This window comes from Camarhynchus parvulus, unplaced genomic scaffold (assembly GCF_901933205.1).
Source record: "Camarhynchus parvulus unplaced genomic scaffold, STF_HiC, whole genome shotgun sequence".
NCBI classification, from domain to species: Eukaryota; Metazoa; Chordata; class Aves; order Passeriformes; family Thraupidae; genus Camarhynchus; species Camarhynchus parvulus.
Window position 1 is genome coordinate 14,757 of NW_022148136.1, and position 14,435 is coordinate 29,191.

General features: G+C 52.3%; 1 protein-coding gene across 1 annotated transcript; it reads right to left on the bottom strand.

The window, feature by feature from the left end:
* Positions 1-9,895: 9,895 nt before the first annotated feature.
* LOC115916084 (class I histocompatibility antigen, F10 alpha chain-like) lies at positions 9,896-14,150 on the bottom strand. Its single transcript, XM_030969796.1, is given in 9 exon segments — positions 9,896-9,909; positions 10,396-10,428; positions 10,548-10,583; positions 10,664-10,789; positions 10,874-11,146; positions 11,337-11,612; positions 11,924-12,187; positions 14,092-14,120; positions 14,122-14,150. Coding segments are annotated over 9 exon segments (1,080 nt in total).
* Between the last annotated feature and the right edge of the window lie 285 nt (positions 14,151-14,435).

Below are 14,435 nucleotides of genomic sequence, written 5' to 3' on the forward strand. Positions count from 1 at the left end.
GGCTTGCTCTCTCTCGCTTCTGCTTGCTTTTGCTTTTGCTCTTTAGCTAGTTTAGCTAAACAGTCCAAATTTCTTCCTGGACTGTGTATCCTCTTCTTTTTCCTGACCATCTCGAACCTGCTCCGGACTGGGACCTGGGAACACCAAGAGTCTGCACCGTGCGGCTTGCAGCAGCTGCCCAGCAACAGAGGGGCTGAGAACAGAGCGACCACCCCCCGAGAGGGACTTTCTGAATTTGTCATCTGTTTCAAAGTGGTTTCACCTGGTATTGTTCATTTTGTGTGCTGGGGGTGCTGTGCCTGTTAAATAAACAGGTTCTTCCCACTTCTCTCCGAGGAATCCTTCCCGAACCGGTTGGGGGGAGGGGCCGTGTGGGTTTGTTTTCTGGAGGGGCCCCCTTTGGAGATTTCTCTCCCAAATTTGCCCTAAACCAGGACAAAATCTTTGGCGCCCAACGCGTGGCTCGAGAGAGAGTGGGAAAAACCTTGTTTTGACTGCATTTTGATTGCTATTACTCTGTGTTTGTTTAAAGGAGTTAATAGCCATGCTTTTTGAATTCATAATGTCTATTGGGGTGAAGGCTTGCATGCATTTCTGGTCCCTAGGGTTTTTTGAGATCTTAATACCTCTGTGGTCCCTAGGTTTATTTTCTTATCCAGAAATAGCTCTAGTATTGTCCCTAATACATAGTTTTTATATCAGAGGGGCAGTGACCAGAATAGCTATCCTGCTGGGCTTGGTGGCAATGACTTGTAAGAAGTTTATAAACATGCTGGGGTCTGCTCCAGGCATGAATAGTTCATGGCTATGGTTATGTATCCGGTTTGTTGGAGGAGGAGTAGCAGGGGATCAGGCTTTTCAGCCTTTGCTTTCCTTCTTTTCCTATGAATCAGTTGCATCACTAGTGAAGGATGTTCAGTTTCCCCTGAATGTTAAAGAAACCATCTTTCTGGCATTCAATCTGGTAACCTTCCTCTATACAATCTGCTGCTTCTCCAGAATGAGGGCTGAGATTTCTAGACGGGCGGATGAGACCTCTGACTCAGGAGTAGACCCAGGTGTGGAAAATCCTAAGTGGTGTGGGAAATGGGAGGATATGGGCCAAATCCTGAAGGAATTCTCTGACCCTATAGTCTGGGATTTTCCCCATGAACAAATTCAGAACTCAGGTGAGGTGGGGAAATATCTGAAAGAGAAGTACCAGGATGAGGCTAAGGAGAGAATGATCATTGCAGTGAGCTGGGCCCTGGCCTATGCTTATCGCACTCTGTTAGATACCATAGGGCAGCAGACAGAAGCAGGGGGGCAGGGAGATAAAGCAGCTATCCCGGTCACTCAGGCTGCAGCCAAACCAGACAGTGAGCCTAAGCCAGCAGCTAAACCAATGGCTGTTGCTACCAGCCCTAGAAGTGGGAAATGCACGGACAAGACCAATAGACCAGTGGATGATGATGATGATGCAGGAGAAGGAACCTCAATGCCTCCTGACATAAAATCAGGAGTCAAAGCAGCAGGTGCAAGACCCGAGGCAAATACTGAGTCCTTTTCCCTGAAGGACCTGCGTGGACTACGGAAGGATTACACCCGACGACCTGATGAATCCATAATTAGTTGGTTAGTCCATCTCTGGGATGCTGCAGGTGAGGCCACAATTCTGGATGGCACTGGAGGCATTTGGGATCCCTGTCACACGATCCTGTCACTGACCAAGGAATGATGAGGGGGGCTAACCCTCACAGCCTCTGGGCATGGGTCTTGGACAGTGTTGCACAAAGATACCTGTGTGCAGATGATCTTTATATGCAACAAACACAGTGGAAGACCATAGAGCAAGGGATCCAACGCCTGAGAGAAATGGCAGTGGCAGAGATTGTCTTCTCAGATGATGTAACAACTAGGAACCCAGACTTGGTACCATGCACGTCTGTGATGTGGCTTAAAACTTGTACGACTTGGGCCACATGAATACGCTTCTGCCTTGGCCATAATGGAGCGGGATGAGAGGGATGAGACTGTGCTGGATATGGCAAAGGAAGCTCTGAGCATATGCAGATGCTGTGCATGGCCCAACACATGCCAGAATCTCAGCAGTAGAATCATGTCTGCAGAAATTAGAGGACAAGATAGGGGAGAACCACAAGAAGCTCAGAGAGGAGATTAAAGAAGACCTTCTCCAAATCTCGGCAGTACAGATCAGAGGTTCTGGTATCCAAGGCAGACGTTTCCCAAATGGTGAGAGAAGGTACACCCCACGAGCTGAGGTGTGGTTCTACCTGCGTGAGTGTGGAGAAAACATGAGGAGATGGGATGGACAACCTACTGCTGTTCTGGCATGACGTGTGCGTGAATTGAAGGAAGACAGGGCTGAGAGAGGGAATTCCACCAAAAGGAAAGCAGCTCCAGTGCCCGTAGCCAAACTGCCAGGTATGAGGATGATGACATGTCCGATCCCCTTGAAGGAACATCCAAGTCATATGCCCAGGGAAAGAAGGATAACCAGGCTTAGAGGGGCCCTGCCTCTAGCCAGGTAGAGGCCAGGGAAAATCGTGTTTTCTGGTCTGTGTGGATTCGTTGGCCTGGCACATCGGAACCACAAGAGTATAAAGCTTTGGTTGATACTGGTGCTCAATGTACATTAATTCCATCGAGACGTGGGGACCGAATCTGTTTCTATTGCTGGTGTGACAGGGCGATCCCAGGATTTCACTTTGGTGGAAGCTGAGGTGAGCCTGACTGGGAATGGATGGAAGAAGCATCCTATCATGACTGGCCCAGAGGCCCCATGTGTTCTGGGCATAGACTACCTTCAAAGTGGGTATTTCAAAGACCCAAAAGGACTCAGGTGGGCATTTGGGATAGCAGCTGTAGTGACAGAGGGCATCCAGCAATTGAACACTTTGCCTGGGTTGTCTGAGAATCCATCTGCAGTAGGACGCCTGATGGGAGAAGAGCAACAGGTGCCAATTGCCACTTCCACAGTGCATCGCCGACAGTACAGAACCACTCGAGACGCTGTGATCCCCATCCATAAGATGATCCGTGAGCTGGAGAGCCAAGGGCTGGTCAGCAAGACCCACTCACCCTTCAACAGCCCCATTTGGCCTGTGCGTAAATCTGAAGGAGAATGGAGATTGACTGTGGACTATCGTGCATTGAATGAAGTGACTCCACTGCTGAGCGCTGCTGTGCCGGACATATTAGAGCTCCAGTACGAGCTGGAGTCCAAGGCAGCAAGGTGGTACGCCACTACAGACATTGCTAACGCATTTTTCTCCATTCCTCTGGCAGCAGAATGCAGGCCTCAGTTTGCTTTCACCTGGAGAGGTGTGCAGTACACCTGGAACCGACTGCCCCAGGGGTGGAAGCACAGTCCCACCATCTGCCATGGACTGATCCAGACTGCACTGGAAAAGGGCGAGGCTCCAGAACATCTGCAATATATTGATGACATCATTGTGTGGGGGAACACAGCTGCGGAGGTGTTTGAGAAAGGAAAGAAAATCATCCAAATCCTCCTGGGAGCTGGTTTCGCCATTAAAAAGAGCAAAGTAAAGGGACCAGCTCGTGAGATTCAGTTCCTAGGAATGAAGTGGCAAGATGGACAAGTGTCAGATTCCTACAGATGTTATCAACAAGATCACAGCAATGTCTCCACCTACCAATAAGAAGGAGACACAAGCTTTTCTAGGTGCCATAGGCTTTTGGAGGATGCACATTCCCGAATACAGTCAGATTGTGAGCCCTCTTTACCTGGTCACCCACAAGAAGAACGATTTCCACTGGGGCCCAGAGCAGCAACAAGCCTTTGTCCAGATTAAGCAGGAAATCGCTCATGCAGTAGTCCTTGGCCCGGTCAGGACAGGACCAGAGGTGAAGAACGTGCTCTACTCTGCAGCTGGGAACCATGGCTTGTCCTGGAGCCTTTGGCAGAAGGCACCTGGGGAGACTCGAGGCCGACCACTGGGATTTTGGAGTCGAAGTTACAGAGGGTCCGAAGCCAACTACACCCCAAGAGAGAAGGAAATCTTGGCTGCCTATGAAGGAGTCCAGGCTGCCTCAGAGGTGATTGGCACGGAAGCACAACTCCTCCTGGCACCCTGACTACCAGTGCTGGGGTGGATGCTCAAAGGCAAGGTTCCTTCCACTCACCATGCCACTGGTGCTACATGGAGCAAGTGGATTGCTGTTATCACACAGCACGCCCGTATTGGAAACCTGAATCACCCTGGGATTCTGTAAATAATTACAAACTGGCCCGAAGGTGAGAACTTTGGTCTGACTGATGAAGAGGAACAAGAACCTATGGCACAGGCTGAAGAAGCTCCTCCCTATAACCAACTGCCCCCAGAGGAAACACGCTAAGCTCTTTTTTCACTGACGGTTCCTGTCGCATCGTAGGGATGAACCAGTGAAGTGGAAAGCAGCCGTATGGAGCCCCACCCGACAGGTCACACAAGCTACTGAATGAGAAGGTGGATCAAGTCAACTTGCAGAACTCAAAGCCGTTCAGCTGGCCCTGGACATTGCAGAAAGAGAGAAAATGGCTTTACCTCTACACTGATTCATGGATGGTAGCCAATGCTCTGTGGGGATGGCTGGAGAGGTGGAAAGAGGCCAACTGGCAGCGTAGAGGAAAACCAATTTGGGCTGCTGATGAGTGGAAAGACATTGCTACCAGGGTAGGGAGGCTACCTGTGAAGGTCCGCCATGTAGATGCCCATGTCCCCAAGAGCAGAGCCAATGAGGAGCACCAAAACAATGAGCAGGTAGACCAGGCTGCAAAGATAGAGGTGTCCAAGATAGACCTAGATTGGGAACACAAGGGAGAGTTATTCCTAGCTCGATGGGCCCATGATGCCTCAGGCCACCAGGGCAGGGATGCCACCTATAAGTGGGCAAGAGACCGAGGGGTGGATCTAACCATGGACAGTATTTCTCAGGTTATCCATGACTGTGAGACGTGTGCTGCCATCAAGCAGGCCAAGCGAGTGAAGCCCCTCTGGTATGGTGGGCGGTGGTCCAAGTACAAGTATGGGGAGGCCTGGCAGATTGACTCCATCACACTGCCCCAGACACGCCAGGGCAAGCGCTACGTGCTGACCATGGTGGAAGCCACCACTGGATGGTTGGAGACCTACACTGTGTCTCATGCTGCTGCCTGGAACACCATCCTGGGCCTGGAAAAGCAGGTCCTTTGGAGGCATGGTACCCCTGAGAGGATTGAGTCAGACAATGGGACTCATTTCAGGAACAGCCTTATCAGCACCTGGGCTAGGGAACATGGCATTGAGTGGGTGTACCATATCCCCTACCATGCACCAGCTGCAGGCAAAGTGGAGAGGTACAATGGACTACTGAAAACCCAGTTGAAAGCTTTGGGTGGGGGATCTTGCAAAAACTGGGAGCAGCATTTAGCAAAGGCCACCTGGTTAGTTAACACCTGAGGTTCCACCAACCGAGCAGGTCCTGCCCAGTCTGAGTCCCTGAATGTAATAGATGGAGATAAAGTCCCAGTGGTGCATGTCAGAGGTTTGTTAGGGAAGACTGTGTGGATCAATTCTGCCTCGAGTACAGACAAACCCATTCGTGGGGTTGTCTTTGCTCAGGGACCAGGTTGCACATGGTGGATAATGCAAAGAGATGGAACAACACGATGTGTACCTCAGGGAGATCTGATTGTGGGGTGAGAATGATATGCAATATCACTGTTTGTTGGATGTTACTGCCATTGTCTGTACATTAAACCATACAAACATGAGACAGAAGGAAATGTCACAGAATCACAGAATCACAGAATTTCTAGGTTGGAAGAGACCTTTAAGATCATCGAGTCCAACCCATCTTCTAACACCCCAACTAGATCATGGAACCAAGTGCCAGATCCAGTCTTTTTTTAAACACATCGAGGGATGGTGACTCCACCACCTCCCTGGGTAGATGATTCCAGTATTTGATCACTTTTGTGAAAGAGTGATCAAATGTCTATGTGTTGAAGGTCTGGGAAAGTAGAAGATGGAGAAGGAAATGTGCAAGTGTCGAAGATCTGAGCAAGTGATAGATGGAGCTTTAAGTGAGTAAAGTGAAAGGGGGAAATCCTGCAGCTCTGTGGTATAGGGCCTGGATTCAGTGGTCCAGTGTGGGGACGTGATGAGGGCATGATGGGTATTGCTTGTAAATTTTGGGGGAAGAGATGGAAATTTTGTGTGAATAAATGCATGATGTGTAGTAGTATGTTGATGACATGGGGATAAGGGGTGGAATGTCCTAGGGTGACCTTATGATGCTTGTATCCCCATTCATATGTTCTGTTTCTGCAGGATATTATGTTCTGTGCCTTTAAGACTGGCTCTGAAGAGTGAAAGTTTTGTTTGGGTTTTTCTTATCAGGGACTGGGGACGGGCAGTACATGGGGCTGCTTTTCCAAATTTCTTTTTTTTGTTTCTGCTTTCTCTTTTCTCTTGCTTGCTTCTGCTTGCTTTTGCTTCTGCTCATTAGCTAGTTTAGCTAAACAGTCCAAGTTTCTTCCTGGACTGTTTCTTCACGATTACATCATGGCCATTTCATGCTCATGGTCATCTCATGATCGTCTCATGGTCAACTCATGGCCACAGTAATTTCATGATCATCTCATGGCTGTGGTTGTCATGGTCATGGTCATCTCACGGTCATATCACAGTCACCTTATGATCATGATCACACATGGCCATGGTGTGTTGTTGTCATCTCATGGTCATCTCTTGGTCACAATCATCTTATGCTCATGGTCACTTCACAGTCATGGTTATATCATTGTAATGGTCATCTCATGATCATGGTCATCTCATAGTCACGGTCATTTCATGGCCATTTCATAGTCATGATCATTTCCTGATCATCATCATTTCATAGTCATGATCATAGTTCTGTCAAGTTCGTATCAGGGTCACAGTCATCTCAAGGTCATGGCTGTGTCATGGTCATGGTCATCTCATGATCATCTTGTGGCCATCTCATGGTCACTATCATGTCATGGTCTTGATCCTGTCATGGTCGTGGTTATCTCATGGTCATGGTCATCACATGGTCATGGTCATCTCACAGTCATCTCAGAATCACCTCATGGTCACAATGGCCTCATGGCCATGGTTGTGTTGTGGTCATCTCATGGTCATCTCTTGGTCACAATCATCTCATGCTCATGGTTGTCTCATTGTTATCTCATCTCATGATCATTATTGTATCATGGCCATGGTCATTTCTTGGCGGTACCAGTCATTGGTTTTTCTGGGTCTAGACTGAAGGCACTTGAGACAGTAGTTCATGTTCAGACTCAAGTGTTTATTATTTCTTATCAGTAAAACTGTCTCATTACTGTGAGTTCAGCAGCTTTTCATTAGAAGGCACAAAATGGCCAACAATCTCTTGTTACAAGGTCTTTTAAGACTAAACTATCCAATTAAGAACTGACACCTGGATTATTTTCCCTTTTAACCCAATAACTGATCCCAAAGACCCCCAGTGGGGACTTTTCTGCCCAATTACAAAATGCCTCCCAAACCCATGAAGAAGGAAGACGACGTATGAAGAAGAAACCCAGGATGACGCCCTGTGCCCTCCGTCTGGCTTCCATCCACAACACACTAAAAATCCCAAAACCTCAATTTCTCACCAAGTCATACACCTACACTGCTCTCTATAATCTATTTCAGACTTTTGTGGATTCCAGTCTATCTTGAAGTCTAGGAAACTTTCTCCATGAATGAGGGTCAAAGTCAGTGCTCCCTTGGGGGTCAGGGCACCCCAGAGCAGACAGAGAAATATCCCCTGTGCCCTGGGTTTTCACAATCTCTTGCTCATCTCATGGTCTTTAAGGCCCCATGGCCATGGTTAAGTCATGGTCACCTCATGACCTTGATCACCTCACAGCTGTGTCATGGTCATGAAATGCTCACGGTCATGAAATGGTCATGGTCATCTCGTGACCGACTCATGGTCATAGTCATGTCATGGTCATGGTCTTTGTCATTTCCTGAGCACCATCATCTCATGCTCATGGTCACCTCCTGATCACAATCATCTCATACTCATGGTCCTCTCATGGTTATGATCTCATGCTCCTGGCTGTGTCATGGTCATCCGATGGTCACAGTCCTCTCACGGTCATGATCACCTCATGCATGGTCACCGACATGGTCATCACATGGTCATGGTCTGGTCATCTCAAGATCATCTCATGGTCAACTCATGTCCACAATCATCATGGTCATCTCATGGTCATGGTTGTGTCATGGTCACAGTCATGGTCATCTCATGGTCAATTCATGGTTACCATCATATCATGGTCATGTCAGGATCAGAGTCATTGTCATGGCCATCTCATGGTCATGTATAGCAATGAGGAACAAGGACACATGGACCTCCTTGCTTGCTCCAAAGAAGTTCGTTTATTGTAACCGAGTCTTTTTATACTCAAAACTTGCCCCAAACTTAACCAAAATAAGCACACATTGGCTGCCTGCCACTGAGGTGTTGCTATTGACGCGTCCCTTTACCCAATCAGCTCTCTGATAATGTGGTGTCTCTGCATCTCCCCAGCCAATCCCTGCCTCACACACGAGGTGACCACCAACCCACTCTCTGGCCATCCGACCCACAGCTGAACCCTTCCCAGAGTGCCTTTAGGTGAACAGAAGTGAACAGGATTGAACAAAGGTGGAAAAGTCCTTATTCTGTAAGGCTTTTCTTATTTCCCACAGTTATGGTCATCACCATCATCTTATGGTCATGGTCATCTCACAGTCACCTCATGGTCACAGTCATCTCACAGCCATGGTTGTGTCATGATCATTTCATGGTCTTGATCACCACATAGGCATGGTGTGAGACAATTGTGGTCATCTTATGGTCACCTCTTGGTCAAGATCGTGTCATGGTCACAGTCATGGTCACCTCAAGGCCTCCATCATTTCATGGCCATGGTGGTGTCATGGTCATCTCGTGGTCATCCCATTGTCATGATCATCTTATGGTCATGGCCATCTCATGGTCATGGTCATTTCCTGATCACCATCATCTCATGCTCAGGGTCATGTTACTGTAATGGTCATCTCATGATCATGTCATTGTCACCTCATGGTCATCTCATGGCCATGACCACGTCAGGGTCACCTCAAGGCCATGGTTGTGCTATGGCCAACCCATGGTCATCTCTTGGTCCAAATCATCTCATGGTCAGGGTTGTGGTTTTGTCATGGTCATCCATGTTCATCCCATGGTCATGGTCATCTCAGGGCTGTGTCACTCATGGTCATTCTCACAGCCATCTTGTGCTCGTGTCATGGCTGTGGTCATGGCCAGGGAACCTCTCTGAGATCCTGAGCCCTGATTTTGGGACACTCAAGGACCACTGGGGACAACAAGGCCTGGCCTGGCCCCTCCCCCCATCCCACTGCCCCTCCAGGAGCCCAACGTGGCCAAACCCTCCTGGGGACACCTCGGACATGGGACACGGAGCGGGAAGTGAATCCTGGGGGATGGAGCATGGCTGGCAAGTCCCCATCCTGCTCCTGGTGTCCCAGTCCAGCTCCTGATGTCCCCATCCTGCTCCCAGTGTCTCCATCTCTGTCCCAGTGACCCCATTCCCATTCCTGGCTCCCAGAGATGAACTACCAGACACTGGAGGAGGGAACTCGGATTTATTGCCCCAAGCAGGATTTATTGCCCAAAGCAGGATAATTTCACACCAGAAGTGAAGCATTGGGAATATTTGTGGTTCTTGCCTTTAAAGCATTGGAAAACAGGAAATGGATCCATTAGAAGAGCTGTGGGGTGGGTGGGAGCAGTGGGATGAGCTCTGCTGGCAGCTTTCAGCTTTCCTGGGAAGAGGGAAGGGGCCGGATCCAGCTCCATGGATTGCTCAGGCAGTGATTCCTGCCAGGATGAGAGAGGGTCACAGTGTCACCCTGTCCCTGTCCCCATTCTACAGGATGGACTTGGCTGGAGTCCATGGAGAGCAGGAGCTGCTCCAGAATCCCACCTGATCCCACCCCAATCCTGCTGAAATCCTGCTCCACCCATCCCACCTGATCCCATTCCATCATTTTGCCCCAAGCCTGCTCCATCCATCCCACCCCATCTCACTCCAGTTCTCCTCTGGAATCCCAACCTGATCCTGCTCCATTCCATCCCACCTGATTCTAGTCTGGAATCCAGCCTTGATCCCACTCCATCCCTCCCACAGCAATCCTGCTCCATCCATCCCTCCTGATCCCGCTCCAGAATCCAGCCCAAATCCCACTCGACAATTCCCCCTGATCCCACTCTGGACCCTGCTCTGACCCAGAATTCCTCACTGATCCCAGTCCATCCATCCTGCCCAATCCCCCTCTGGAATCCCACCCTGATCCTGCTCTGTACCTGTGCTCAAGCCGTTGGTTCCCACATCTTTTCCTGCAGAAAGAGAAGATCCATGAGATTCCAGCACGGATCACACACTGGGATTAACCCCAGGATCCATCCTGGGATCTGCACAGAGGGGATCCAGAGCTGGATCCACCATTGGAACTCACCGGCTGCCGGGTTGTATCCATTCCTGTCCCTCATCCCTGTGGAAACAAAGTGGGATCAGAGTCGGTGGCACAGGATTCCCAGAATGGTGCCAGGTGGATCCGTGTCCCTTCCCAACCCCCATCCCGTGTGTTAGCGGATTGGAGCCTCCAGATGCTGAATCCGATGAGGACAGTGAGGATGAGGATGGCAGCGATGATGGACACAGCGACCACCACGGTGAGATTCCCACCAGATGTCGGCTCTGGGAAACGCGGGATAGTGAGGAGGGGGAGGGGAATCCCCATTTGGGAATTCCAAATTCCCAATTCCCAATCCCCAGCCTCACCCCAAGCGAAGATCCCGGGCTCCGGCATTCCGGGATGCTCCACCCTGCACCGGTACTGCTCCCGCTCCTCCGGCAGCACCTCGATCCTGGCCCAGGTGTGGAAGGTGCCGTCGCTGTTGGGAGCGATCCCGCCCCACTCCGTCTCCTGATCCAAGGTTTCACCCCCCTTCATCCAGCTGACTGCGATGGTGTTGGGGTAGAATCCGTACGCGTGGCAGGATAGGATCAGCGTCCCGTGTTCCTCTCGTCCGGACACGTGGACATCAGGGGGCACTGGAATGAGATAACAGTGAGATGCATCCATAGAATTCTATGGGAGTGGGATGGGGGTGAGATCTGCCCATGGAATTCTCATTGGAATGGGATGAGAATGAGATCTACCCATGGAATTCCCACAGGAATTCCCATGTTCCCAAGTTCTCCATCCCCAAATCCCAAATTCCCACAAGAATTCTGCTTCCACCTTTGCGCTCCAGCTCCTTCTGCCTGTATCCGACGTATTTCCGGAGTAATTCAGGGCATTCGTGCTTCAGGTAATTTGTCCACCTCTCAGCATCAATCCCTTCCTGTTCCCAGTGCTTCCCAGTAGTCTCAGCAGAACTGTCGGCCAGCATGAATTTCCCGGATTTTGGGTCAAAGGAGATATGATCCCGTCCATCGTAGCCAAGCCGACTGGATCCACGGATGCTCCCGTCAGACAGGAGATCACAGCCATAAACCCAGAGCCGTGTGTGGGGACCTGGGGGGGGGATGTACCCACAGAGACCCATGGAATTGTATCCCATCCCCACAGAGCCCAATTCCAGCCCTATGGAGCCCCAGAGTCTGATGGAGACCCCCACAGCTTTATCCCAGCCCCTTGGAGCCCCACTGATCCACATCCCAACATGTGGATCACAAGATATCCCATCCCAGCCTAAAAGAACCCAATTTCAGCCCCTTGGAGCATTCTGAATCCTCATCCGAGACGTACAGATCCCATCCCAGCCCCATCGATCTCCACCCCAGCCCTACAGTTCCCATTCCAGCTGCACAGATCCCCCCACTCACCCCTGCTCTGGTTGTACCGCTCCCGTGCTGTCTCCAAGTTCCTGGTCTCCACGTGCCGCCATGCCTCGCAGGTCTGGGTCTTCCTCTCCCAATGTTCCGGCTCGACTCCATTCTCCATCCACTGCGTCAGCAGCTCCACCCGGCCCCGCTCGCTGTCGTAGCGCACAAAGGGGATCCCATCCAGGTACCCAGTGGACATGAACTGGGGGATCCCCGGGCTGGGCTCTGACACTGCCACTTGCAGGTAACGCAGGGAGTGGAGAACTGGGGGGACACAGAGATTTGGGGGGGTTGAGGGGATCACAGATCAATGAAAGGGGAACTGGGAGAGCTGGGAAGGGGTTTGGGGATCCTGGGGCCAAGGAAAGGGTGTGCAGGGTGGGAGAGGTGGGATGGACAGGAAAGAGCCTGCAGGGGGTCCTGGTGTCCAGGAATGGGGGCTCAGGGGGTTCCAGGGTTATGGAAGGGGGGGTGCAGGGACAGGGAGAGGCAGGATGGGGGTTCCAGGGGATCCCTGTGCCCAGGAAAGGGGGATACAGGGGCTGGGAGAGGCAGGATGCAGGTTCCAGAGGAACTCTGTGCCCAGGAAAGGGGGTCCAGGGATCCCCAGTCCTAAGAAAAGGGGTCACAAGGTGGGAGGACCTGGGAATAGGAGTCTTGGGGGTCCTTGATGCAGAGGAAAGGGGGAGTTGCAAGCCGAGAAAAGCAGGAATGGGGGTCCAGGGGGTCTCAGGGTAAAGGAAAAAGGGGGTATAGGGACTGGGGAAGGTGAGATGGAGGAGAAAGGGGTGCAGGGGGGGATTGGTACTGGATAAGGGGGTGCAGGGAGGTCCCAGCGCCCAGGACTGGAAATTCAAGGGTGTCCTGCAGCACAGAATCCCCCCCAGGGACCCTCCCGGACCCCCTGAGACCCCCCCCTGCAGAACGCAGGGGGTGAAGAACTGGGGGGACGCAGAGATTGGCGGGGTGCAGGAAGTGGAAGGGGGAGAGCCAGGAAGAGTCCAAGGTTCAAGGAAAGGACTGGGAGAGGCGGGATGGGGGATCCAGGGGGTCCCTGTGCCCACCAAAGGGGGTCCAGGGGTCCCCGGTGTTGAGGGAAGTGGGGTCTGGGAGCTGGGAAAGGCAGGAATGGGGCTCCAGGGGGTCCCTGGGTCACGGAAAGGGGGGGCTGGGGCTGGGAGAGGCGGGCGGATCCCGGGGACGCAGCCTGGGAAAGAGACCGAAGGAAGGCGGTGGGAGGGGACAGGAGAAAAGGGGGAATTCCAGGGAGTTCATCTGGATCCCTCTGGATCCCCGCTGCGACACCCCTGGGACCCCCAGGACCCTCTGAGACCGCAATTCGGGAAGGGGCTGGAATGGAAAACGCGGGGACACGGAATATTGGGAGATCTGGGGGTCCAAAAGTCAAGGAATTGCGGGCGGGACTGCGGTCTAGGAAAAGCGGGGTGCCCGTAAAAGGGGTGCGGGGGATCCCAGAGAACTGATGGGGGTGTGAGGGGGGGTTCCCAGTCCCGGATAAGGGGATGCAGGGGTGTCCCAGTGCCCAGGAATGGGGGTTCAGGGGAGTTCCCGTGCCGTGATTTGGAGTTCATAGGGATCCTGATCCCAAGGAATGGGTAATCCGGTGGATCCCGAGGCCAGATAAGGGGGTGCAAGGGGTTCCCACTGCCAGGAAACGAACGTTCATGGGGGTCCCCGTGCCCAGGAATGGGGGTTCAGGGGGGTTTCCCAGCCCAGGAATGGGGGTTCAGGGGGGTTTCCCAGCCCAGGAATGGGGGTTCAGAGCATTCTCTTCCCGGAATTCGGGGTTCAAGTGGGTCTCGGTGTCCGGAAATGGAGATTATCGGGGTGCCGGTGCTGGGGAAGGGGGTTCAGGGAATCCCGGTGCCCGGACATAGGCGTTTATGAATGGGGGCTCAGTGGCTTCTGATGCCCGGGAATGGCGGTTCAGGGGGATTTCCCTGCCCAGGAATGGGGTTCAGGGGCGTCCCGATGCCAGATGAGGGGGTACAGGGGGGTTCCAGTGATGAGGAAGGGGATTGAGAGGGGTCAGTAGACCCAAAATGGGGCTATGGGGGGTTCCCGTGCCCGGTAATAGAAGTTCTGGGGGGTCCCGGTGCCCGGAAAGAGAAGTTCAGAGGGTTCCCGGTTTTGGGGTTCCCACTCACCTTTGGTCGCGCCCCCCGGGTCCCCAAGAGGAGCCCCCCAGACCCAGCGCTGCAGCCATGGCGCTGCTCCGCTAGACATGCCCCCCATTTTGGCCCTGCCCCCAGAGCAGCCTCCGGCCCCGCCATTGGTTCCGCTATTTCCTGCTCGCCAATGGCAGCCCGATCTGTTAGTGACGTCACCGGTCGCCGGGCAGGTCCCGGTCTCCCAGGTTGAGACGCGGAAGCGAAAGGGACCGAGGAGGGCGGGGAGGGGGAGGGACGGGGAATTGCAGAGAATCCCTCTGGATCCCTCTGGATCCCCGCTGGGACCGCCCGGGAGCCCTCTGAGAACCACCTGGGACCCC